Here is a 27,380-nt window from a genome sequence, read left to right as displayed (position 1 = left end):
GTTCTGCAAAAAAGTCCTCCGATGATGCAAAAATCGTCATATTACATCATCGGAGGACTTTTTTGCAGAACCAAAATGCAGATATCTCTCCTCTCAGGGGGAAATGATGGAGGGAAACATGGTCATTCAGTAATACTGCCGGGTTTCTACAGAAACAAAGCTGAATGCTAAATCGGTGAAGTATCCCTTTAATGTTTTTGTGTCAGTTTATTGCTTAACATGGTCCGCAAATGTGCGTTTCATATATGTAACATGTGACTTTCTACATCACTACACAATTACGTGAGGTCGCACTGGCGCTTCACACAGCCGGAGGAAGACGAGAAGTTGTGGTTTAAAAGTACATATTTTTATTTTTATGGTCAAAAATGACAATCGTTTCGCTAGATAAGACCCTTATGCCTTGTTTGGGATCATTTAGAGTCCTTTGAAACTGCATTTAAACTGTTACATGTTGGGGTCCATTAAAGTCCATTAAATGAGAACAATCCTGGAATGTTTTCCTTAAAAAAAATTCTTCTCGACTGAACAAAAAAAAACATCAACATTTTGGAAGCCCTGGTGGTGACTAAATAATCTGGATTTTTTGTTAAAAAAATGGACTAATCCTTTAATTCAGCACTGGGCGGTGGTTAAATTTATTAATTGAATAGATTGGATCTTGAAAAATGGTCTCCGTGATAGATGCTTGGAGTCACATCGAATGATGTACGCCAGTTGTAGGACACTTAATAAGAAACGTAGTACTAATTGAAGTACATTGAAGTATTATAAGAGTGACCTCGGTCAATTTAATTTCATGTTGACATTAGATTGAAAGAGGTCAGGTTGAACATATCACAGGTCCTTTAAAATACCCTTTGTTGGAACCTTGGTATAGCAGTCAGGACCGCATTTTCAAGATGCACTAATGTGGCCGTTGTGAGTTCGAGTCCAGCTCATGTCTCATTCCCCCTATCATTTTCTGTCATCTCTTGGCTAACCCAAATTTGCAAAAAGTACAAAAAATATATAGCCTACATTAGTGAAGTGATTTTAATACCCCGAAGACAGATACAGTTCCAAAGTCAGCTATTAAAAATGAGTTAGTTAGATTTTATTTGGGAGTTTTTGTGCATTTGTAAGCGCGTTTATATGTGCATGCGTGTTCCATCCTGATGCTTTGGAGAGGTGATGAGCTCAGCAGAGAGACAGAGTAAAGGAAAGGGCCCCCGGGGGCCCGACGGGATGATGTAGGCCCCTCCTAACCGGCCCTGAGGGAGTGCTGCAGGGGTGCTGATTGAGGTCCTGGGTGAGTGCAAAATGCTGCGTGTGTGAGATGCAGCAGGAAGGGGAAGTCCCTGGACTCCCACTAACCCTGTACTCCTCCTTGCCTCTCCTCCTCGACTCCTCCCTCCATCCCTCTCTCCTTCATTTCACTTTTTCGCATTCTAACCCCATTAGCTTGCACTAATCAGCCCTTTTCCCTCCGCGTGCCAAAACCACCTCCGTTTCAGGCGGACTCGGTTCTTCTTTGCATTCCGAGTCACCTCCTTTTTATTCTTTTTGTCTCCACTTTTTCTTTCGCTATCCTTACCCTCGCCTGTGTTTGTTTGTGCCGCTGTGTTGGGGCCCAGGGGGCCGCTCGCCATCTCTTATTTAAAAAGATAAAAAACCTTCCTTCCCTTTATTCCCTGGGAGATGATGTCGACAAGGACACTGGCAGGCTTTTCCTGGTATTAAATTCACTTCATTTTTTTCCTTTCCTCCTCTGTGGAAAATGTGCGCAGAGTTTGGAGAGAGTAGAGTGTGGGGGGGGGGGCTTGGACTGTAAGGGGTGGAGAGGTTAAAGGAAAGAGTTAGAGCACCCCCCCCCAATCCACAGGCCCCTAAGGACCTGATTGAGGCCCCTTCGGTTTGTCCCATTGGGGGAGCGGGCCGGAGGTACACCCCCTGTTTCCACTCTCTCTCTCTCTTTCTTTCCCTGACTCTCTCTCCAACCCATGCTCCCTGAGATAGAAAAACAACCCGTCCCTCCCTGGCCCAGAGGGGAAGAAGCGAAGGAAAGGAGAAAAGAGAGAAAATGAGCCAGGTCTGACACTAGAGACTCGGAGAGAGATGGTGGGGGGGGGTCGGTTGAAGAAAAGGAAGAGGAGGAGGGAGAGTTTATAGAGACAGATGCAGACGCTTGTCATTTTTTCGAAAGTGGGAGCGGGGAGGGGGGAATTGTTCTTTATAAGTGCCATCAGAGCTGTGAAGTTGAGCATTGTTTTTTCTGCTTCCTGTCAAAGAGCCGAAGCCGTGCTTTTATGGATGTGTTCACACACATACACACGCACACTTTGAAACAATAGCTCTAGAGACTTTGCTTTGTCAACATATAGGACATCGCCTGATGCACATTTGCAAGGATCAAATGCATTATTACTCACGCGCACACCAACGCACACAAGCACCCAATTTGTGTGCGTGTCCCCGACTATGATTCATTGTGGAAAAAGACTGCTCATATCCCTATGCGCTGGCCGATAGGGGCTGTAATGCTCCTGAATTGAATTATTTTATTTGTTTCCTCCCTCAGCTATTGGTGGGCCTGGTAGGACCTCTTAAGTCAGCCAATCGGATTGCTCCGTTCACTTTCACTCCGTCTCACCCACTCTGGGCGAGTCATTGTGACCTCACCCGTAATGTGAGCTTTTTGGTCACCTGTGTATTCCTTGCTCAGAAAGGGAGCTGTTGTGTTCGGGTTGTATTTGGCAGCAGGGCATTGAACCAGGCCTATTTATGACCGTCTTAATGGCCTGCGCTGTCAAACTCGGCACATGTTAAACTTTTGTCGTAGCCAGAATGAAAGAAGCATAACGAAATATATGTGCTGTAGTCAGAAAAGAGATTTTTTTGGGATGATTTGTACTTGCTCTTTTAACATTTTCATTGGCCAGAACGTAATAAGAGATTTTTTTTAACTTAAGTAACATTTTATGGGCCTCATAGTTAAAGTGCCTTGGAACGTGCAGCATTATTTAATGTGACAATGTCATTTAACCCCCCCCCCTTTTTTTTGAATGACCAGTAGTGTTTCGTTTATGGTACAGTTTCATTAGCCGGTCCTAAACTCCCTCACATGACCTCAGCAGTTGTGCCCACTTTATTGTTGAGCCCTGCTGAGGCATGTATTGCGAACCGGAGGATCAGCAAGATCTGTTATATGATTTTGGTGTGTGTGTATGCTCAGTAAAATTTCAGTCAGTCTCCTGGCCCCTGCAAAATGCCCGGTCCCCTCGGGAATCGAACCTGAGCTTGATTCAGCCGTGCATTCTGGTTGCTCTGCTCCCAGCTTACCACCGGTATATGGGAGTAAGCAATGAGGGGAATAGGACAGGAGCGATGATGACCATCGGCTATATAACAACCCAAAAATGGCCCTCTCTGTGCAGTGGGCAGTTTTAAAAAAGAGGACACAAGCAAGAGATCCATCTCTCTATCCCTCAAGTGCATTTGTGGGTCTCTGCCTTTCCATTCGGGTCTCGCTGTCTGTCTCACTATCTCATTTGTGTCCCTCTCTATTTTTCTTCATCTCCTCGCACGAACCTCTGGAGGTCCATAATATATTTTTAATTTCCCCAAGGCAGCGACAGGAAAACAGTTTTAATGTGTGAAGAGGAGGTGTGCGGCTGCCTCTTTGTGTCTATGCATTAGCATGTGGTCGCGCACATGTGACGGCGCGTGTTCACGGCGTGCACGCGGGCGTTCTTGCGTTCGTGAAGTCGCGGCCTGGAACAGGTGATGGCATTGGAGAGCAGCTGTATGGCTGTTTGTTCCATGTGATTCAATTCCCATCTTTCCATGACTCTCTCTTTCATCATCTCCGTTTCTTCTTCTGCGTGTCTGGGTGCGCGGTGTTGGGTGCTGGGTCTCCTGAGGAAGGGAGGCTGGTACAGTGTGCCTGGCAAGCGAGGGTCCCGAGGGCTGTGCGGTATTGTGGAAACACAGTACGCAGGGGCCAGTAAAGCCAGGGAGAGAGAGGTCTACTTGCTTTAAATAGGTCCCGTGTTTACCACGTTAGGCCCCTGCGTTCCCTCGAGAGACCACGTGCAAGCACTGCACCTGCTCGAGCGCTGGGCCATCAGGGGCCCTGTCCCAACTCCAAATCGGAATACAATGCGGATATCATACATTTTGCCATACATTAGCAGTGGTTGGCCAAAATGGCTTTTTTAATTATCTAGTGCATACATAGATTTATATTTACGCATTTGGCAGACGATTTTATCCAAGCGACATATGCTGTATTACAAGCTGTATGTTATATTCTGATTGGCCAATTTACAACATTCCAAGGTTCATTTTTTTTCAGATAACTATCGCTCAAAACGAATAACATACAGTAAATCTGGATGCGGCTAATCGTTTTGACAGGTACAGTTTAATATTACACAAAAATAAATATGTCTTTTAATAACATATATGACATTATATTTACAAATGATTAAACCAAACAGTGTGTTCATTACATTTGAACGTCTTTGAACGTTTCATTTTAAAAGTAAACAGGGTTTCCTCGCAGAAGGTCTGCATTTGTTAAAAATGAGCAGATAAAATATGCTGCGCACCGGGTCCTGATCACACTGTCGGGGCTTATTTCTGGGATAACAACCTGCTGCCTATACATTATCATTTACGTGTGTGTTCCTTGGGGATCAAACCCATGACTCTTTGCCCTGCTAACACAATGCTCTACCAATTGGGCTACAGAACCAGATACTTAAAGGGGTGGTTCAATGGTATTTCATGCATTCTGACTTATTAACACAGTTATAGAGTTGTTTCCTCATGCTAAACGTAGCCAAAGTGTCAAAAAAACAGTTGGATGTGTTACAGAGTATTTCTGTGCCGAATGCACTTCGCCAGGGTTCGTACAAGTTTCGGAAAGTTTTTTTTCGATTACAGGTCCAACTGACGTTTCAGGGGTTTTCTATACGTATCACTTCTTTATATGGGCACTTCCCTGGGAAAACCCCGCCCACCAGCCAATCAGCGGGAGACGCTAGAACATACAAACATTCACACCACGCGACAGCTTTGTTTAATTTCAAAACTTAACAATGGCACGAATGAAGAAGTGTGTTTTTGGATGTAAGGAGAAGAAATCCAGCCTTATGAAAACAATGGATATAGTTTATTATCCGAGGTAGCAGCAGAGTTTTGCGTGTGTGTTTGATGCATTGGATTTTCCCAACCGGGTCACGAGTTGCATGCGGTAAGTAAGACATCTGTCTTATGTTGTAAATATGCGCGTGCATATTATATAAATGACACGAACATGTAGTGAATCATAAGTTATAAGTGTTGTATAGTGTTGCATGACTCGTACTCGCTCCACCCACGGTAGTAACTCCTCCTAGTTCATTGTTTCGTACGTTATCGGAAAGATTCGGTAAAGCTAATCTTTCTTTTATAAATCTGATTAAACTAAAGACTCTTCGGAGATATAAAGGATGTCATACAACTCTATTGGTACTCCAGATTAACATCAGAAATGCAGAAACAGCGTGTTACGTGAGCTTTAAAGATCAGGCCAAGTCACACTAGGGCGAAGAGACACTTACTCCACGAGACAATGCCAGACACAAGATTGGGTTCACGAGAAAGAGAAAAGAAATCCTTAATGAGACAATATATGAATGGAAAATAGTCTTTTATTCAACTGCAATCACCTAATCACATAAACTAATCTAGGACCGTCACTAACAATTATTTTGGTAATTGATAATGAAGTAATTTGATATTTTTATGTAATAAAAATAGATCCAAGTAAGCAATAAGCTTTAATGGAATACTTTAAAACTAAATTTCATGATAATTTCCGCACTCCCACATCATCCAAAATGTTCATTTCTTTCTTTCCTCAGTTGAAAAGAAATTAAGGTTTTTGAGGAAAACATTCCAGCTTTTTCTCCATACAGTGCATTTCAATGGGGTATAATGATTTAAGGTCTAAATTGCAGGTTGAATGCAGCTTCAAAAGGCTCTGCGTGATCCCAGCCAAAGAATTTTGGTCTTATTTAGTGAAACGATCTGTCATTTTATATATTTATATTTATATATATATATATACACTTCATAACCACAAATCTACAGGATTTCACAGACAGGAGTACATTTTTGCACTAGAATGCACTGTACTCATTGAAAACGGGTACTTTTCATTGACATGATTTAGTGAATTTAGGACCTGATACATAAAAGCAACTACATTTATATTATTAGGCAAGTTGGCATGATTATCAGCCACTGCCAGTTAAAGATGTAAGATTACTTGTGAAAATATGGGACTGTTGCTAAGACTTACTTGGACAAAACTATAATGTGAATGCATCGCTGTAGGACCTTAGTTGGCCCCTCTCGTCCCAGAGACCACTATGAAATCTCATATACGCGAATGGGATGAAGGGGTGCATGTTTAACTTGTTTGAAGGTGCTGGGGCTGTGGAGTCTATATTAAACCTGGATCACACCTCTTCTCGCTGTTCAACATCATTAATGTTTTCCATCAGAGAAAGCGTCTGTGCCAGTTTTCAGGGACAGCATGAGAGATGGATTTCGACAGGTAGGCTGTGTTCATGTGATGAGATCAGACATCCCTAATCGAGCTCAGAGCAGCACTACAATTTCTTTGGTGTCTCCGACTAATGCAGCCTTGATCTGGTTTACATTTGGCTGCGTCTGGTTTGAATGTGTGTCTGTGCGTGTGTGTTGTGTGTTGGGTGTAGTTGAAAGACAGCCTTGTGCTTTAGATGTGTTTTAGGAAAAAGGACTGAGGTCTTGTTGAAGTTGGAGATGATATTTTTCCAGTGCTTTTGTCGGGGTTTGTAGTGTTGTGTGTGTGTGTGTTCTTTTGTGTGTGTGTTACATGATGGGCCTGTAGTGACCCAACAACTCTATATATATCAATATTTATAAAAAATTGTTTATATATACACTACTGTTCAGAAGTTTTGAAACACTTACTCATTATTTATTTATATTTTTCTCACATTTTGGAATAAAAGTACAGTAAACTTACAACCATAGAAAACCACAATTGGAACTCTGGGAATTAAAGTATGTTGTGACTAAAAGACAAACTATAATTAAAACTATATTATATTTTACCATCTTTAAAGTATTCACCCTTTGCCTAGAAATGGCAAAATTATACTCTTAGCATTTTATCAAACAGCTTTTTGAGGGCTCACCGTGGGTTGCTTTTTAAACAATATTGAAAAGTGTCCTTATTGGCTGTTTTTCTTCATTATTTGGTCATTCATTTCAAAAATATTTTGTAATAAACATTGTTTTCTAAAAAAAAAATTTAATCTGTTGCCACTATTTTTTGTCTACAAAAGTGATTTCAAACATATAAACATACACCTTCAGATTTAAAAAATAAAATAAAGTTCATGAGAACCATTTCAGTGTTTCAATTTTTTTGAATGGTAGTGTATGTGAACACACAATTTTTGTGTCTATCATCAAAAGTTGTGTCTTTAAACATTAAGTATTATTTTATTAGTTTTTCTTTATTTCTTCTCTAATGTGCAAATATGAGCTCATGCCTGGATTTCCCCTTTTATTGCTTTTAAAATAGCGTACATTACATACATTATACTGCACTTAAACACACTGCACAGCACAGCTAAGGGCAGACACACAGGCGGAAAGGGAGACGGAGCATTAAGGGTTCTGGTCATAAAGAGAGTTCCCTAGTTAAAGTCTCAAAACGTTTTAGCCGATCTACTGAGTTGCCTTCGCAAATCGAAACCTGCAAAGCGAAATGAAAGGCAGCATTTTTATTGCAGCATTTAATGCGCATTTTATATTTAAAATTACTGAGCATTGTGGGCATTCATATGGTTTCTAGAAGATGCTGGAGACCTCGGGACCTGCTGCATCTTCAACTGTAGATCCTTTGACGCTTTGTAATTTTGTGTTCTTCCCCTCGTGCACAAGATGCCTTGCGGTGTCCATTAAGGGCAGTGTCACACCAACGCTAATTATTTCCCGCTCTCTCATGATGGAGGCTGCGCCACTTAAAAAAAACACACATATCAACCTAACTAGGGGTAATTAGCAGGTCCCTGTAAGGCGGGGCTCTGCTCGGCAACATGACTGCTCTGTGGATTCTGCTAATTCACTTCTCCTCATCTAATTACCCCACACAAACATGGCTGTTTGTCTTTCCTGAGAGAGAAAGTGTTGGGGTTGGGGGAGAAAGGGGGGGGGGGGAGTTGGTAACTTGGCGATTGTTGCAGCCCCCCTCATCCACCACCATTACCCACACACTCGACCTGAGGCTCATCTCGATATAAAACAAACAACCTTACGTAATATAAAAAGTAAAAGGGCTATTAGTGCGACTTTGAATAGTATACAATATCATTAAAGAGAAAAAGTCATTAATATATAATGATAAACTGTGTTAAAAGTAGAGCATCAGTCAGACTGTATCAGAAGTGCACAGGCTTTAGAAAAAGTTGGCAAAGCTTTATGCATAATTTTTTTCTTCCTTTTGAATATGCAATCTACCATTTTTGAATAGTTGCCACCCCCAGGGACTGCATTTAATGACTGCAACTCTCAAGCACCATTGGACTATTTTATTATATATGAATATAAATATACGCTCTGTTAGAAAGGGCCACAGCTGTTTTTGAGGCACAGATTTGAGTTAAAGCATACATATCTTTTCATGGGCATCTCATACGAATTGCAGCTGCCTTAAATATATATTATAAAATATATAAATATATTTTATTATATCTGACCCAGTCTGTGTAACCCCACCTTAAAAAATACCTGACTTTTTTTGTGATTTGCTGTTTTTTATATAAAATCTTTGTGTGAAAATATAACCATGTTATCTTTAAAGAGGACCAATGGTCTGATTCACGTTTTTACATTTTCTTTGGTGTGTAAAGCCCAATTTATAGTCGTGTGTAAATTCTACGCCGTAGCTATGGCGTAGGCTATCCGTAGCCTGTGCGTAGCCTGAAACTCGCAAAAACTTAAAACAGCCCATCAGTTCTACGCGGACCCCAAGCGCTGTGATTGGTCCATCAGAACCCCTCCCGTCAGGTAAAAAAACCCGCATCATAGGTATTTCCATTCACGATGGTGAAAACAAAGAATGGCCAAGTTGAGGAGTGATTTAACTCAAACTGCAACAAAAGTCGCTGTTTATTTACTTCCATCATTGCTGGTCTTCTCAAATCACATACAAATTGCTGTTTCTTCTTCGTTTGTGGGTTAACTTGTCAAGCTTCTTCTTCTTTGATGGTCGCGCTGCTACTGTTACACGTGTGGATACTGCCTACCAGCGGTCTGCGCGCGTATTTACATGTTGACGGGGACGACCACGCAAAAGTATAAATGAAAACCGACGCGGAACCTACGCCGTCGCGTGTATTAGCTGGCCAAACAGGGACACAGAGCTTTTCAAATCCGTGCGTTTCAGGAAGAGATGAAAATCTGGAGCTACAAAAATTTACGGTATTTGAACAGTAAATGAACATTGTTTTTAAGTAATGAAATAGGTGCTCTTTAATATTAGGCGAGTAAGGTCATGTCAAAGATTGAAATCAAACTTTAATGCTCCTAATCTCATAATTAGATTGAGACTTTAATCTGGATTTTACAGAGAGGGTCCCAAATAATTAAATTTTATATTGTGCGACTTTGTATTGATAGATACAGTAGAAGGGGGAATTTATTTTATTTTATTAAATTTCGACAATTAATTTCTAACTGTGTGTGTGTGTTGGGTGTTGTTTATGACACTACCCTAACTTACTACTGATAAAATACTCTCTCTTATACACAAACTAAGGTGCGGTGAGAAGAGTTTGCCACCTGGAATGGCAAAAGTCTCCAAAAGTGTGTGTGTGTGTGTGTGTGTGTTTGTCATTAACATATCAAGGTTGTGATTTTCAAATACTGCTGTGTATCCCTTTTACCCTGATAAATGAAGCCTTCAGTCAAGTTTGCCACATTGCTCCCTGCTAACCCTCAACAAACACACACTCGTTGTGTTTCATTGGATTGTTTCTCACCTAGCCCTTTCACAGTGGAGAGGAGCAAGGGTCCTGTTGCGAGTTGCCGTGTGTTTGTGTGTGTATCTGTTCTCCACCTCTAGGACAATGAAGGGACACAGCAGCTCATTTAAACGGCTACAGGCCACCTGAAGCACAACATTACAAAAATATTAAACACTGTGTTATGTCGCTAACACATTTCTACTACATTTGCGGGCCCGGTTCCCACAGACTTGTGCTTCACGCAATGCTAGCTTGACAGCTATTACGGTAATGAAACAAAAATAGCCGTCAGGAGTGGCGCTTGCTGTAGATATATGTTAGCGGCATATGGAGCAGAGTGGAACACTAAGAATATATCAGGTGTTTTTTTGTATTCCTAAAAATCATTAGTCTCTTTGCACGGCACTCTTCACCGCCCCTGATATCATTGAGCTTGACCGTGCCACAGTAAGTCTGTGCTTAACAACACAGCGTGCGACTTCAGAACGGTTCCACTAAGCCTTGTTTGTCTTGACCTCGAGTCACTTCGGCAGGCGTTGCGTGCATGTAAACACATGCATTTGTAAGTTTTGTAGCTAGTTGATGTTAAAAATTTGACAAAATCACAATGTACTCTCTTCATTGTTTCTTTAATAGGGAATGTAACAAAAATATGAGTGGCTCATCATGCACTACAAGTCTTTTGTCCAATCAGTTGTTGTCTAGAATGATAATTCTCTCACTAATGCACAGGAAAAACAAACCACACTCGTCTAGCGATTTTGTCGTCCTGATATTCACAATACAATCTTAATAGCTCTTGACAAGAGGGTTCCGATGAAGCGCTAAATATTTCAAAACGCGAAAGCAGCTCACTTCACATCTATCAGTCTCCCTTTACACTTCCCGTACGACACGTCGTGTTTACGTGTGCGTTTCGCTTGTACGTGTTTGTCAAGGCCGCGGTCGGAGGTGGGAAGACTCGCAGCTGAGGTGTGTGATGCGTGCGTATCAATCTTCCACTGCAGCGAGAGAAATGGAGCCCTGTAATGATGGTGGCCCTGCACTCTAATGGAGTGTGTTCTAGAGGGCCCCCTCCAGAGACTCCCCTCCCCACTTCCCTCCTGAGAGGGCATACGCTTACCGGAAAGGAGGGGGAGAGAGCGGCGGTGATGAAAGAAACATGCAAAAAGAGGAATAGGGGAGGTAAAAGAAGGATGGGAGAGTTTAATAGGTAGGTTATTGGCGCAAAGGGGTTTGCCGGCCACTTTCATCCTCGCCTCTGCTCCCTCCCTGTGCTTATGACTGGAGAGATGGAGGGATGGAGAAAGAGGAGTGCAGAGGAGAGAGGTAGAGAAAAAGGTCCCTTCCTGCTCCTCCCTCGTTGCCATGGTAGCAGGTTGTGCTGGCATGTGCCTTAGTTGGCAGCGCCTCTACCTCTGGCATGAGGGTACCTGGGGGAATCAGTGTGTGTGTGCGTGATTGAGTGAGGAAAGGTAGGGAGTGTTCAAGGGTTACCGCCACCATCCATTTTCCCCGAGATTAGAAGCTCTCATGGATGAAATAGTGTAGTTAATGCACCTTTTGTGTGTTTGCGAGCGCGTGTGTATGTGTGTAACCGCTGCTCAGGGCTCTATCGGTGTAGTGTCAGTTAGGGGCCGTTCTCTTCCCTGTCCAGACGGCGTTCTCACCACTGGACAGATGGCCGTACCCCTCCTACCCCCAGCCCTGCCCACACCACCCTGCAAACCACCATGACGCCCCCACCTTCACCCCCACCTCACGGCTCTGATGGGGGTGAAATAAACTAGAGCACCTCAACGCTTCCTTATCCAAATGCCCCTCTAGATACCACGAACCCCACACACACATACAAACCTCTCATTTCACCCCCCTCGCCCGAGCCCATCTCCACCTGCAGTCCGAGCTGGGCCAAAGCCCAAAGTGAGACCCTGGCTCTCCTCCGGCCGGTCTCCGATCCGCAGGTCCCATTAGCGTCGGCTGCTGCAGAGCGGCTTAATGCAGCGCCAGGCCTGGCCAAATTAGAGCTGATCAGAATGTGTGCGGCGCAGGAATGGCCACCTCCTGCTTCTCTCTGATTGCACAAGTCCAGGATGATTAGACAGGATGTTAAGCCCGGGGGAGCCGGTGAGGAGCCCTCCCTTTCTCTGGCCTCCACTTCCTCCTCTCTTTTCCCGCTCCCTCTGCCCTCATGTTTCCTCCTTTTCCCTGCTCTTTTTCTTCACCTCTTGTAATGGCCTTTTCGTCGTCGTAGTTTTTCACAATGTAATTGAGGTTGTGCACATAAAAATGCTAATTCTGTTAGCATTTATAGCATTTAGTATCACTTTTTTATCTGTGGAACACGAGAGAATGTGTTTAGCAGATTATTTATTTAAAAAACTACTTTGAAAGAGAAGGATTGAGGATGTCAAAATGACAAATATGAATGTTTTCTTTAACATAACAAAATGTAAATCCTTTTGCACAGTCACCATTTACTTTTAATACGAAGATTCTTCTCGGACGATTCTTCTTGGACAGGCATGAGGGTGACCAAATTGATAGCGACAGAGTTGTCATTTTTGGGTGAACTATCACTTTAATTTTGTCTTATCAATGTCTCCTTGCTCTAATTCTGTCTCAGGATCTCTCACATTTTGTATGTCGTCTTGTCTCTCTCCACCCTTTCTTTTTCTCTCTCGCTTAATCTTGCTCTTTCCTCCCCTTTCCTCCGGTCTCATGTGTAGTCCTTTCAGCATAGAGCCTTTAATGTGATAATAAGGTGTGAAAATGGAGCCACAATGGCGGAAGGAGAATTGCAGTGGCAGATTTCTGCACTGGTCCTTACTGTGTGCCACGAGCGACTGGGTGGCTTATGCCCAAGCGGCTCTTGAAGCCTCGGGCTCCTCTCTTGCACTGTATTCAAGCAGCTCATCGAAGCTTTGATGTAGTTTTGACTACTAGACACACTTAAGATGGGCTTTAAACCGAGTGGCTAATTTTTAAGTCATTTTTACAGTTGTTACGAAATGTGTGCGATAAAGAGTTTTCTTTCACCGTGTTATCATATTTCATTTTGAAATTGGAGGTTTGGGATGGTCAGATTTAAAGAGTTTACACAACAACATATTAGGATGTGTTACAGCAATAAACCATGATTTTGCTACTTGATAATTGACTGCAGGTGGTATTAGTCAGGAAGATATTCTTGTCCGTGAAAGCATTTCATTGGACAACAATCCATGTAGTGCAGTATGAGTCATCAATATTTCTAATTCATTTTTAAATATACATATTTGTTAAAAGTGAATTTGCGAGATGTTGATTTCAATGCTAACAGATGTGGACTGAAAACGATCAACTATAATTTTGTTTTTATGAGGTCTTGAGAAGTGCGGCCCTCAAATGGATTTGTTGTTGTTAGATACAGTTTAATTTTTTATATCGATTTTTGTTCATATTAAAGTTTTGACTTGTACGGTAAGTTTTCCTGCGAACATTTGCTAAGGCTGTCCATTAGCACGTATATAAAATACAATACACAACAGTCATGAGATAATTATAGTTTGATTCAGCTGTCGATAGCAATCTCTTATTCTCATATCTTGGCATCTTTCTCTCTGTGGTGTGTGTGTGTGTGTGTGTGTGTGTGTATGCACAGATGCGACCGTATCAGAGCGAGACTCAGATCGAAAGGAGAGCAGGGCGGCAGGAGAGGATGGAGAACAGAGTGTGACGAGTCATGATGAGAGGGTGGGCGAGGAGGATCTAGATGATGACTCTATCTTCACCTGTGACAACTGCCAACAGGACTTTGAGTGCCTGGCAGACCTGACAGAGCATCGTACCAACCACTGCCCAGCAGGTTTGTGTGTTTGTGTCTCTGTGTGTGTGTGTTTCTGTCTTCCGCTATCCTTAAAGGTGCCATTTGTAAGTCGACTTTGTAGGTTTGTGCCTGAAAGGCGTTTGTCTTTCTGTTTGAGAAGAACGACACTGCAGCATCGGTAAACAAAATTGGTAGCAAATTGATTGTATTGTAGGATCCGGTTCGACAGACAAAAAATATACTTGAAAATAATTATTTTTTTTTAAAGTTCCATGTGGTGTGGGGAGGGATGACGCACCGCGGCTTTAATTTCTTATTCCTGAAAAAAGGAAATTGGTTGGTGGCGGAAGTTGGTAAATTTTTCGAGGCTGTGAGGTTAGTCCGAGGCCGCTGGCTGTTCTGGAGTCAGTTTGCTCCCCTGGGAGACTGGTGTTTTAATGCTTACACGCGGTACACGCACACAATAGCCGTTATTACAATCGCTGTAATTAATGAAACGCTGAAAGCGGCCCTGCAGGGGCATCTGCTTCCTAGCAGATTAATCAAGGGCCTCTCTTTAACAAGCATAAAAACTGAGAAGAGGAGGAGAAAGAGAGAGAACACATGTAGTTCCAAATCAGTCTTATGCTTATGTATGGTTTTTAATAATCCTGTGGTGTCGTTTCAGTAGTATGACATGTGATTATTATACTGTAGCAGTACACACATGTTTTTGGGGGGGACATGATATGTGTGACCCACATCCCTCAAGCTTTCTTGACTGTATACAAAGTATTGAACCTTGGATTTTAGAGGCAACCTCAACTCCAGAGTCATCAGTGTAGTACATGTGTACTACGCTTTGAAAGGGGAAAGAGAGTGAAATAAAAAATGTGACCCTGTCTGTGAAATCCAGGCTATAGTTTAATAGTTTAATGATTTAATTTTCATTGATTAAAATTTTTGTCATGGAGCTACTTAGTTAATATTAGGACATCACATTTACATTTCACAAAATGTTCTTTACATTATGTAGTGTGATTTTATCTAGAAAATCATAAAACATGACTTGAGCTGGGCTTTCACAGACGTGGTCACAAATGCAGTTCCTTGTGGTTAGCGAGTTTTAGATTGTCAAATAATCTTCTGGGGATAGGACTGTGGGATTAGACAAATTCCAAATGTATTTATTTATAATAATAATAATAATATTAATAATAATAATAAATTATTATTTTTATTATTATGATTATTATTATTACTTTATTTAAAATGTATTTTGGTCATATTACATACTTTGATTACACTTAATTTAAAGACCTTATGGTTGACTATAAGTAACTCTTAATGCACTGAGATTAAAATTTTCAACCGATACAATTAGCCGATTTTTCAGACTGATATCTGCCGACATCGATAGTTTGGTGGTTATATTAACTTGCATTTAAGAGGACATATCATAAAAATCTGACTTTTTCCATGTTTAAGTGCTATAATTGGGTCCCCAGTGCTTCTATAAACCTAGAAAATGTGTAAAAGATCAACCCAGTAACTTAGTTTTGGTAAACCATTCTCTGCAAGCATGTGAAAAAATAGGTCATTGAAATTTGGCTCCCGTTGTGATGTCAGAAGGGGATAATACCGCCCCTTAATCTGCACTATCCAACCACGGCTTTGCAATTTAGTGCAGATATCAGCTCATTTGCATTTAAAAGGACACACCCATAAATGGCATATTTTTGCTTACGCCTACAAAGTGCCAATTTTAACATGCTATAATAAATTATCTGTATGATATTTTTTAGCTAAAACTTCACATATGTACTCTGGGGACACAAAAGATTGATTTAACATCTTAAAAAAGTCTTGTGAAATGTCCCCTTTAACTAATTTCTTAATGTTTTTATTCATTCAACATTAAACAATATCAGTTTAGTAATAGTGATGTTTCTTTACATTTTCTATACACAGAGCTCAAATTCATTGCCCTGTGCTCTTTTCATTGGGAGGATATATCGGCCATGACTACTGTTTTTTTTATGGGCCAATAGTGTGAAAATGTGCTTTTATCGACCGATAACGATTATTGGCCGATATATTGGTGCATATCAACAGACTATGAGTATTAGTTGTGTATTAGAAGACTTTGAGGGGTAGGGGTTAAGGTAAGTAAAATAAATTGAACAAATGCAAGTCTACTTTATAGCACAGTGAATTGTTAGCAGCTAGTAAGCAGACAGACATTCCAAAATTAATTGATATCCATAATTTATATATAATTTTATATCATTTTTATATAAAAATTATGTATCATTTTTAAAATGTATAATTTAATGGCAGGTTGTTATCGTTTATCGTTTGTTCCTCTCCCATATTGTTTATATCAATAGTAGTAATAAATGCAAAAAAGCCCAGTAAATCAAACAACCCACTGTCAAATACTTTCAAGTTCTGGATGGACTCCTGGGATCTGGTCTAGTGGGTGAGAGAGTAGCATACTGATGGTGACTTCATCAGATAAGGGACAAACACACGCCATTTTGTCCATGTGTGCGAGTGTGTGTGAGTGTCAGGGAGGCCATGTTGTGGAGAGCGGTGGATGGTTCCCATGGCCCTTAGGAGAGTCTGGCCAATATCAGCACACCAGCAGAAGGCTCATAAAGCCACTCTATCAATTTACAGTTATTATTATGACCGCATGCCCGTCAGTGCAAGAATATTCGCTCTCAATTCAAGCACAGCCACGCCATGCCACGAAATGAAATTTCTATTCCCTTAACAGAAGGACACCTGGCTATAGAATTACACCTGGAAATCCTGTCTCATGTTTGTGTTTGCCTGTGTGTGTGCGTGTGTTTGAGTGTGCCTACCTCATATTTACGCACTTGTTTCTGGCTTTCAAAAATAATATAACCTCTCATATGGTTGCTAGCGGTCCCTGTCACCATTGTCTTTCTCCATCTGATCAGTCACTTGTCTATTTTTCCCATCTTCCCTCGCTGCCATTGATTGCTGCTATGAGTTTCACCGGAGACAATATTAGAGACGAAGAATGTTTGACTTTCTATTCCTCCAAATGTCTTTGCATTAGCATCACATTACTGTTTCTGTCTCCTACCTCCTACTGTATTTCTTAATGCCTTTATATTTTTTAACTAATGATGCTGATAGTGGGGTCAAAATGTCTGAACATTTTCAACATCATGTAATTTAAACCTAACAATCTAATATTTTAGTACATTCAATAAAACTATAATGGATAAACTGTTTTAGCCCATTTCCAAATTTATAGCACTGAGCATGCTACTGCAGCCAAAGTGGTTTTCTTGCATCTGTTGATGCTGTTTTCTCAAAGCATGCTGGGATACTAAACATCAGTTTGTGTCAGCTTGAGCATTTTAAGTGCATGGTAATTTTAGATAAATTCAAGTTGTTAATAATTAAGATTTGTAATGGATTTGAAAAACTGCTAAATGTAAAATAGCTTAATGTAAAAAAGACTTTTGGACCCCATTGTAATGTATGTTTTTTTTAAAAGGTTGATGCCTCAAAAAGTGGAAAAGATTGCAAACTGTATGTCTATTTGCATGTATGTGTCTCTAAATGTTTACATCAGTAGTTTTATTTTTTAAACCGTTCTACATTTTAAGAAACGTCCACATTCACCCCCTTATTTTTTGGTTTGGTTCTTTTGACCATACGCCCCTAAAACGTGTTTACAGGATTACAGCACTGTGGTTTGCATAAACGAGCGTGTTTACATGGAATGGTTGGATGCCTTAATGTTATCTGTGTGTTTTTATATTTGTGTGTTTGTGTTGGGTCATGAGGGTAGATTAGCGTTCGCGAACACAAGCTTGTATGTGTATATAAGTGTGAGTGATACTGTAGTGTAGTGTGTGTGTCATACCGTGGGCTGATTCTGAGGGGAGGCTCTACTGGAGGAAGAATCTGGAACACTGGTTCCCTAAGGAGCACTTGGAAAAAACCTCAGATCAAATGGAGAACATTCACTGCGCTGCTTCGCTCCACTGCCCTGCAACTGGCCAAGGTTGGGCCCTGGCTGTTAACAACACTCACCTCTCTCTCTCATTCTCTCTTGCCCTCTTTCCTTTTGTCCCCTGTGGCGTTGAGCGGCTGACCCTCCCTCCATGGTCTGGAACACAAGGCCCTGTAGACTAGGTTAGGTGCAGTTTAAGAAAAAAGCCAGGTTAGACTTCAAAGTAAAGTGTGTGGACCAGGTGCGCTCTTATCCTTTAGCCTAAACTTTTTAAATGGTGTTTTGCATTACAAGCTAATAGCTGAAGAACAACATTGTACAGACTAGTTATAGCACCACTGCTAAATTTTTTAACTAATTGACTTGTCGATTGTTGGATGACTCATCGCCCATCCCTACCTACGAGCAGCTCAGGGTGTGAGCAGAAGGCAGGGTACAAGACAAACAAACCCAAAGGGTGACCCATGCATGACACATTTCCAGCTCGTCCCAATCAAAATTCCTTTGACCCATTTAAAAAAAAAAAACATGCCATCGGATAATATTTCAAATATATACCCGTCTGTATATAAGACGAATGTCGGCGAATGAGAAAGACCAGAGCGAGGACTTCGGGGAGAAGCCAGAGAACGGTTGAGTGAAGCAAGCAGCCATGTGGGTAAACGAGAGAGCTGTCAGTCAGCTGGGGAGGCGGGCTCTGCACCTGTCAGATACAAATAGGAGGCGAGTGCTAATTAACCCGCCTTCAGAAGACTGAGGGGAACGGCAAGCGCTCCAGAGAGACAGACTCGGAGAGAGAGAGAGACCGAGCGGGGGGGTTGGCAGTCAGTAGAAATAGCTCTACATCGCTCACATGCTCTCTATCACTGCTCCAAGAGAGAGGGAAGGGTGGAAAGATGAATTAGAGGAAGGTGTTTCAGTTTTTTTTGGGGGCCTTTTTGCCACTTTTATTTATAGGTGTAGTCGAGATAGGACAGCGAATGATGGGTAGAAAAAGGGTGGAATGGGGTCAGTAAATGTCAGCTGGAACTCTCAATGGCCCATTTGCACCGCAGTGCACACGTGCTATCCGATTCAGCTTAAAAAAAATTTACCAATAGCTCCCACCTTTTTATATGCATTGAAAATTGTTCCACATAATTATTTCACTATATAAACAATGTACACCGCATCAGGGGAATCACGCACCTACCTTGCCCTTAGGTGAGATAAAGACGTGACCAGAAATAATTCTTTGTTCTTCACATAAATAAGATGCGTGAGGTGTGTTTTTTGTTTAGCATGCAAAAGGGACCCAAGTTCAAATTTCAACACAAACTAGCAAAATGAACTAAACTTGACAGCTAGTGATCATTGTGTGCTTTCATTGAGCAGATTTGGCATTTTGAAGGTAACTCGAGAGTTATTGATAGCTAAAGGCATTGTCAAATTAGCCAAAAGATACGAACACACAAGGGTGGGAGATGTGTAGGGCTTTGAGAATGACAGCCGCTCCAAATCTCTGCATATTACACTGCTTTCTGGAGACTTCTGTCAGCGCAGATTCCTTGTGGCCTTGGTAAATCTATCTCTCTAGATCTGTAACATTCAATGCACACAAACTCATTACTTTTACTCCCTAACACACATACAGAGCTGTGTACCCTGTCCTCTGCAGGCAGGAAGGCTGGACGGGGAGTTGTATGCCTGGCAGGCAGTCAGGGTGTAATGGGGGGTATGTGATGGGGGCCTCTGGGTGGTTCAGTCCCTTGGGAGACCGCTGTCACCCCCTTCATTCTAACACCAAACACACACACACTCTGCAGCCACACTCGCCCCAAGGCGCTTTACACCACGAATGCATATTCTTTCTCCCAACCTATCTATCCATCCATCTGTACGCATGTCCCAGCTACCCAAAGACCCCCCAGTTCTTGCCTGTCGTCACAGCAGCAGCTGAATCCAGAGAGGCCAAGACTCTTATTAAAGCTGCAGATCATTTTCCATCTCCCTTCATCCTTCAGAGAGAAGGAGAGAGAATAGTTTGCAACTTGATCCGGCTATGCTTAGAGATGAAAAAGCTGTGCAAGGAAAAGGACAAAGTTGGTTATTAGTGGCCTGTTTGTTTTTGGGGTTAATTTCATTTAATTTTGTGAGCCAATCGATAAGTCTTGATATAAATTTGTATATTAAAGGAATGGTACTGGTTAAATACCAACCCTGATGAAAAAAATTATAAAAAAATTACAGAAAATTCTAATGGTTTCTATTAAAATACCAATAGGAACCATTAGCTTTTACCATTAAAACCACTACACTGTAGTGTGTTTTGGGCCATATACCATTAGAACCAATACATACCATTAGAGACCAACAAAGACCAATACACTGTAGTGTGTTTTGGGCCATATTCCATTAGAACCAATAAAATTCCCAATAAAACCAATAGAAATTCTGTGATGGTGTCTATTGGTTTTTTAGCAGGGAATAAAGGTCAACATAATAATAACACTGAACCTATTTACTTTCCTAATGGACTATCCCGCCCACATTGTTTTTTTTTTGTTCCCTCTGAAATACAACACAATACAGAAGTTAAATGGTTTGTGAATTGCAATCGATGTTAAATTTAAAGCTTTGTTACCACAGAAAATCACATATGTACAGTGAAAGTCTATATGGCAGCGTACTCCATATTGCCTCATTGTAAGAGCATAACTGTCAGTGTGCTATTTTATTTGGGTTTTACAAACTGCTAGACAAGCCAAAACAGTTTTCTGTAGTAGTTGACAACATGCCATGCTGTGAGGTATTTAGTTATTATTGATAAATGATGATGATGTAATAATAATAATGTAGAAAAATTATTGAAACCATGTGGAAAGCAACAGATTTTCCATACAATGAAATGCAGAATAATACTTAGTCTATTAAAAACTGTTTTCAGTTCAGATTGAACCCTGGTCCACTGCTTGCTCTTGAAATTATGTACTACTAGGCCAGATCTTACATCTTAGTAAAACTTTCTTCAAAGTCTTTTCTTCCCTTTGGTCATGTCTGATGTCACCTAGGGTGCCAAGTGAGCCTAAACTGGTGCCCCCTTAAAAAAAAAAGATTCAAGACACCCCTGCCTATAGCAAGGGATCGCGTGTGCGCAGGCACCTGTGCGTGCCTGCATGTTTCCAGAAATCAGACTACATGTGTTTCCTCAAAGTGAGTGCTGCTTTGTGTGTTGGTCCTCCCTTACCCCCTCCATTCCCTCTCTCTCTCTCCGAGCCAGAGGGTGGCCTGAAGATTCCTCCACTAAGCCTTTGGCACAGATACAAATGCAGTCACAGCTGGTTGTAAACTCAGGTTTTCCAGGGAGAGCAAGAGCCCTGCCTCCATAAGAGAGAGCGAGATTGAGGAGGGGAGGGAGCGCGGCATGCTGGGATAGAGAGAAAGAGAGGGAGGGGTGAGACGAAGGAGGGTTGTTTCAAAGCACACTGGAAGTCATTTTTCATCACAGGGTTCATTTTTCACGATGAAGTTCTTTTCTCTCTTCGTTTCGGTCTCTTTTTCTTTTCTTTTCCTCCTCCTTACGTACGAGACTCCACTTATCCTCCGTTTCCCCCCTTCACTTTTCCCCTCTCGCGTTCAGCCCCAGATTCTCCTCTTCCCCTCTTATAAAATATGGATGGCACCGGTTTTGGGCGAGTTGAGAGGCTCTTTGGCAGAGAGAGTGCAGTGCTCTGTGTCTGCAGAGACTCGGCTTGTGCGCGCACCTAAACACTTCACTGAGCAATCTGTCAACATGTCAGAGACACATGTTTTGTTAAAAAAAGAGAGGAAAAAAGAAAAAAGTGCTTCCAGAGGGAGTAATGGCTTCCCACCAGGACTCCGAAAATGCTTTGAATTCAGCAGATTTCTATTGCGGGGGACTCCCCTGGGGTGCCTTTTTTACAATGCCTGCATTTCAGAAATTTGAGCCAAAGACCCCTGGGGGCGTCCTTTCATAATGCCTGAAAATGTAGGGTTATATTGTGTGCAGTTCCCCATGGGGCCTTTATTAATACCTGAATTCTGAGGGACTGGAAATTACACAGGGACTCTGTGGGGGCCTTCGCTCGCACCAGGAAGGGAGAAAAACTCTGTGGGGACGTTCGCTTCTCTCGTCTCCACTCTCTTCTCCTTCTTTCCTTCCATCTTCTTCTTTTTTCCTCTCTATTTCTTCCTGCTCCATGCAAGACTGAAATAAAAGAATTTGCCAAAGGACACAAAAAAGGAGCGTGTGTGTGCTGCTTGTCTGTGTTGGCGGCAATGTACTTGTATTCAGCTTGCCTTCTCGGAGGGAAAAAATCAGCCGATTAAAAATGTAACTCTCTTTCTTTCTCTCTCTCTCTCTTACTCTGTGCTGCTGTGTCGAGCAGGCGGGCGGAAGAGGGGAGAGTAAATATTTGGTCTGTCTGCGTGTGCCCAGGAAGAAGCCAAAATCTGTTGGAATATCCACACACGTCTTTTTTCTCCTGGTCGTGGGGAGAGAGATAGAGTTGATATTCCTGCTACCAAACATGCACTCATTTGTATTCATTGGCTATAGGAAGTGTGTGCATGCGCAAATAAATGTAAAGATAATCAAAGTACACAATTACAAATCAATTTTTTGAGCACACATCCACACAAAGATGCATAATTCATAGCGTGCTTATTTGCACAAGCTCTGGCCACGCGTCATTTTGTTTTAGCGGGCGCATTTGATGCGACTAGCATCGCCGGCAGGTTCAAATAGTCTCTCTTCCTCCGCATTACCCTCATCTACAAATGCATAAATATTACAGCGCTCCATAACTCATTCATACATACGGATCTGTTCGCGCCTCAGGAAGTGCGCCAGTTTGAGATGAAATTTCTGCAGATTAAATTAAAGTTTCCATTTCTGGATGTGACTGCTCAACTTTGAGCCCGGAGTCAATCGAGGCCAACGCCGCTCCCGTTGAACGATTGTGTTGGTGCGCTGGAGTGTGCGGGTTCATTTTAAGATGGCCGCCCTTTGTTGGTTTTCCGCAGGGATGTGGGCTTTGTTCGAGCCCCGGGTGAGGGCTCTGTGGGCGGAGCAGGTCAGGTGTTCCTGCCTTTCAGTTGATCGGTTTGCGTGTTAGTTGGCGTACTTGATGGGTTTGTGCGAGAATGTGACCCTCGGTTGGTGGGCGTGACCTCTGTGACCTCAGGTGCTGGTGAATAGAGCCGTCACCAGGTTCTTCATGGGGAGCCGCAGTAATGAGGAACAGCCTGTTCTTTTGGATTCTTGCGCCCTTGTGGCAGCTACCCCCCAAACCTCTCCCCTCCTTCTCTCTCTCTCTCTCTCTCTCTCTCTCTCACCATGGCTAACCCAAACTCTGCCCTCTCTCTCTCTCTCCTCTCTACATCCCATCTTTGTCTTTTCTCCTGTCTCCCTTGCTTCAGCTCTCCTGCAGTGTCCTTTCTCCCTTCTTCAATTTCTTTTTCACTCACTCACCGCCTCCTGTCGAGTTTGGACCATGTGCCCCTAACTCACTCTCTCTCAAGCTCTGCTTCTCCATTATGGTGCTTGGCTACTAGCTGTGTTCCTCCACTCCTCACTGGCTCCCCATAGCCAGCTTAGCGTGGGCTGAATGTGGGCGTAGAGAGGTCCTGTACGGGCCCTGCAGGTTTGGGCTCAAGATGTGCCACTGCTGCTGATCTCTGCTCGTATTGTTACCGTCAAGGGGTCAAGGTTTTGTCGGTTTGCATGGGAAATTTAGCCCATGCTGGTAGATGCCGTAAGCACACCATCTGGTTGTACAAAAGATATTTATCTATTGACTACTATCTGTACTCTGTAAATTATTTTTGGAAGCATTATATATTTAAATTGCCAATATTTCATTGTATCCCTGGTATTTTTACAGTGCAGTGAATTTGGATAGGAAATTAAAAGTTTGGAACTTTGCAGTCTTGTGGTGCTGTTAGCCAGTCAAGTCATGACATAATTTTCCTAAAAGTCCAGAAGAATCAGTCACATGACATTTTAAGACTCAGCTGACTGGCTCAAAATAACCTGGCTGCAGAACTGAGCATCCATGATGGATTAAGGTTTTACATTGAAGCTTGTATCCAAAGCGATTCAAGGTATTCTTTTCTATACATTTTCAGTATGTGTGAACCCATGACGTTTTGGGTTCACACATCGCTCTTCCAATACAGTTACAGGGACACTTTTTATGGGTTGCTCAGTTTTTGGGGGTCCTGTGAAACCGTCATTGGAATAGGTAAGAATGGTAACACACAGCTCTCTCCAGGTATTATATACCTTGGTTCCCATACAGTGTAGAGATCCAGTCAAGTAGCGCTACATGTCAAGTATGCCCACACGCAAGACCCACATACTCTTTCACATACTGACACACAAGGGGCGCAAATCACGCACACGCTCTCACACACATGCACACACTTGGTGCAGGGGAGCCAAAGGGCAGTGTGCCAGGGGGAGAGCTGTTATAATAGTTTTAACCCAGCGCTCAGGTGTGGCTCGCCTTTGTCAAGTGAAATGTCAGGAAATGCAGTGCTCCTGGGACGTGCGCACGGAGAGAAACGGGCAAGGCTGTCTGAATCCACACTCCTTTCAATGAGCCCAGCCTTTTCCCCCATCTGCAGACAGAGCAGAGTCCATTAACCACGGCCGCCAGCATACACGGGACCCACAACCTCACTCTTATTGATAAACCCTCACACATGCAAGCATGTGCATTGATACATCATGCGGACACAATCATAAGTGCTTTCTGGCCTAGTTTTTTGCCTTTAAAGTGATGTCTGTTTTAAAACCTAGTAAGCTACCTTGCGGTCTACTGCCTTTATAGACTGCCATCTAAGGCAAAATTTCAGTAACCGTATTAATATGTAAAATGTACAAAAAAGTATGACTCACAATTCCTTTGCTGTAAGCATGTTGATAAGATGATGTCATTCACTAAAAAGCATTAAAGAGTATAAATATTTTCTTTTTTGGAACAATTTTTGGCAATATATTTAGGTAATAAATGGCATATTAAGTGTATTAAAAGTAAACAAAAATCAGTCCATGATTCAGAATATTTCACTTACAGTATAATGATTTATAATTTAAGCTGTCTGGTCAGGTTTCACAGGAAATGTTTATATATAAGCACATTAAGTAACCTGCAGTTTTAGGTTTCGAACAGAGATGGCGATATAAAGCAAAAGTTACTGATTGCAGCTTTAACATAAATCTGTAACATTTCTCCTGATTTGTTCACAATTGCATCACAGTGGTTTCGGTGAAGAATACATGCCATCCTGCCTTAGAGTTTGGCCAAAAGAAACTATCTGCCTTCACATCAAAAGCATATTTATAATGCATTAGTGTTATCTTGGTAAGCAGCCAAGCAAAGCATCCTAATATTTAAGTTTGTTATCATGATAATCACTGCGCGTTATGATGCATCACCGAATGCCACTTTCTCTATTGTTAACATTACTATCCCAATCTCCCATGATGACTTAAACAAGCTTCATATGTGTTCCGATATCCATCACATACCAGTATGATACATGTATTCTCATTTTCCTAGTTCCGGTTTTTCACGACTGATATTTTTGCACACAGCCCCTGTGTGTCCGTAGAAGATAGAGAACCTCTATTTCAATCTTCCCTACGGACAGCCCCCCTTAGGGACCTCTGCCAGCCTCAGGCAGGCTCTCACACACCCATTAAGCCCTCCCTCTATCTCTCTCGCACACACACTCATACACGGTGACGTCAGTGGCTGGTTGCTCCCCTGGGTGCCATGAGCAGTCTTTGTTCCCCCTCGTTTTTCCCCTCCCCTTCAGTTCTGCTCCTCTCCATGTCCTTTGTCCCTGGAAATAGCCATCCAGCTAAGTGCCTGATTGGAATCCTTCGCGTCTTGGCATGGTCGCAAAGGGGGGCCTCCAAAAACGAGATGAAGAGCAGGACAGGTCTAGATTTAGAGCGCAATATCGAATGAGCGAAGCATATATAAGATGTTTTTTCTTCTCTTAGCGACGTTCAATGGAATTGGCACGCTAGGTGTGTATTGTTCCATATGGAGATTCCCAAGAGGGAAACAGAAAGGAAAGAGTGCGATGGGGGTTGAACGTTCAAAGGATGCGGTCCTCCATTGGGAGAATTCTTCTGCTGTTTCTCAGAGCTCAGATCCTACGCCATCCACCCAGTCATTGTAAAATATTTAAACCTGTTTCTCATTTCTGGGGAGGATAGGAAACTCACTGCTGAATAAGTAACCAGACCTGGGGGTGGGTGCCGAAGACGATTCGCAACTCCAACTTGAAAAACGCCACAAATTAAACGCACATCCCAGCAAGAAAATATAGGATAAACAAAAGTTGTCACATTATTAGCTTTGGTGTCTCTACTTTTCCCTCTGAAGTCTCTTTTCTTTTCTTGTTTTTATGCTTTCTTTCTTTCTTTCTTTTTAATGAGAGCAGCTCCAGTGGAGCGCAGTAAGGCCGTGGTGGACCTGCTCTCTGGCTGGCTGGTGGGAGCGCCCTGCTCAAGTAATGAACTCCCCCAGGACACAGCACAGCAATGCGGGTCTGTCTCTACGTTCCATCCCCAGGGCGGACCAGGACTGCTGCTGCTGCTTTTGGGAGGGGAGACTGCAAAAAGTGAGGGAAACATAGTCGCTGCTTACCCCCCGGTCTGCTGCCAAAGCGTGCGGCCTGCAAACGGGTAGATAAACTAGGATGGGGGTTTGGAAGAGAAAGAGAGAGAGAGAGAGAGAAGGGGCTCTGACAACTGTGGGGTCTTTAAGTTGACTGGTGGAGGACTGATAATGGGTTGGTATTGATCAAATATGCTAGGAGAAGACTAATGATCCATGAGCATTGTGGAAAAGTTGTGAAGAGATAAAGTAAATGTATATGTGTGTGCGTAGGTTTTGTATTGTGGAGAAAATTGGCACCATATATCCAGACATCAGGAAATGAGGAGAGAGAGTACGTTTAGAAAGTAAGTTTAGTTGTTGTGGTAGCTGGAAGTATAGTCAAATATAAAAAATAAATAAAAATTGAAAAACACTGTCGAATTGAGTAATTGTTGTATTTAGGTAAATAAAATTTAAATAAATAAAAAATAGCTTGGAGTAAAAATAGAGGAAACATGTTAGCTATTATTTTGTAAGAATTTATACTAGGATTTTAGGACCCTTTAAGAATTCAGAAAGACTAAAGACACATCTGTTTTTCAGTTGGACAAATCAGTAACGGATTCACTCCGAGCAGCCCGTTGTATTGTGGGATAGCAGTGGGATCTTTTGGCGATAGCGTTCTGATTAGGTTGCTTTGACAGTGATGGCGAGTTTCCACCACCAGTTTAGGTCAAAACGGATAAACTTTCTGATGTAGACAAGGTAGCATCATTCCCCTCGAGCCTGAAAAATGCGATATGTGCATGTCAGAGCACCTTGGCAGGGCTCTATACGAGCCGATAGCTCATAGATGAGGAGAAATTGTTCCACTGTTTGCGCTGAAGGCCATAGCCAAGACTTAAATCTAATTTTGG

General features: G+C 42.2%; 1 protein-coding gene across 3 annotated transcripts in view; it reads left to right on the top strand.

Moving 5' to 3' along the window:
• znf423 (zinc finger protein 423) overlaps positions 1–27,380 on the top strand; it is a 160,184-nt gene that overhangs the window by 33,606 nt on the left and 99,198 nt on the right. For 2 of the 3 annotated variants that reach the window (XM_065283296.2, XM_065283297.2), the window contains exon 3: positions 13,699–13,902. The exons of the other annotated variant lie outside the window; for it this stretch is intronic. In XM_065283296.2, coding sequence (XP_065139368.1) covers positions 13,699–13,902 — 204 coding nt within the window. The remainder of the gene's footprint in view (positions 1–13,698; positions 13,903–27,380) is intronic. 3 annotated transcript variants of the gene reach the window in all.

The sequence above is a fragment of the Paramisgurnus dabryanus genome, chromosome 9 (assembly GCF_030506205.2).
Source record: "Paramisgurnus dabryanus chromosome 9, PD_genome_1.1, whole genome shotgun sequence".
NCBI classification, from domain to species: Eukaryota; Metazoa; Chordata; class Actinopteri; order Cypriniformes; family Cobitidae; genus Paramisgurnus; species Paramisgurnus dabryanus.
This window is presented reverse-complemented; position numbering and strand designations above follow the sequence as displayed.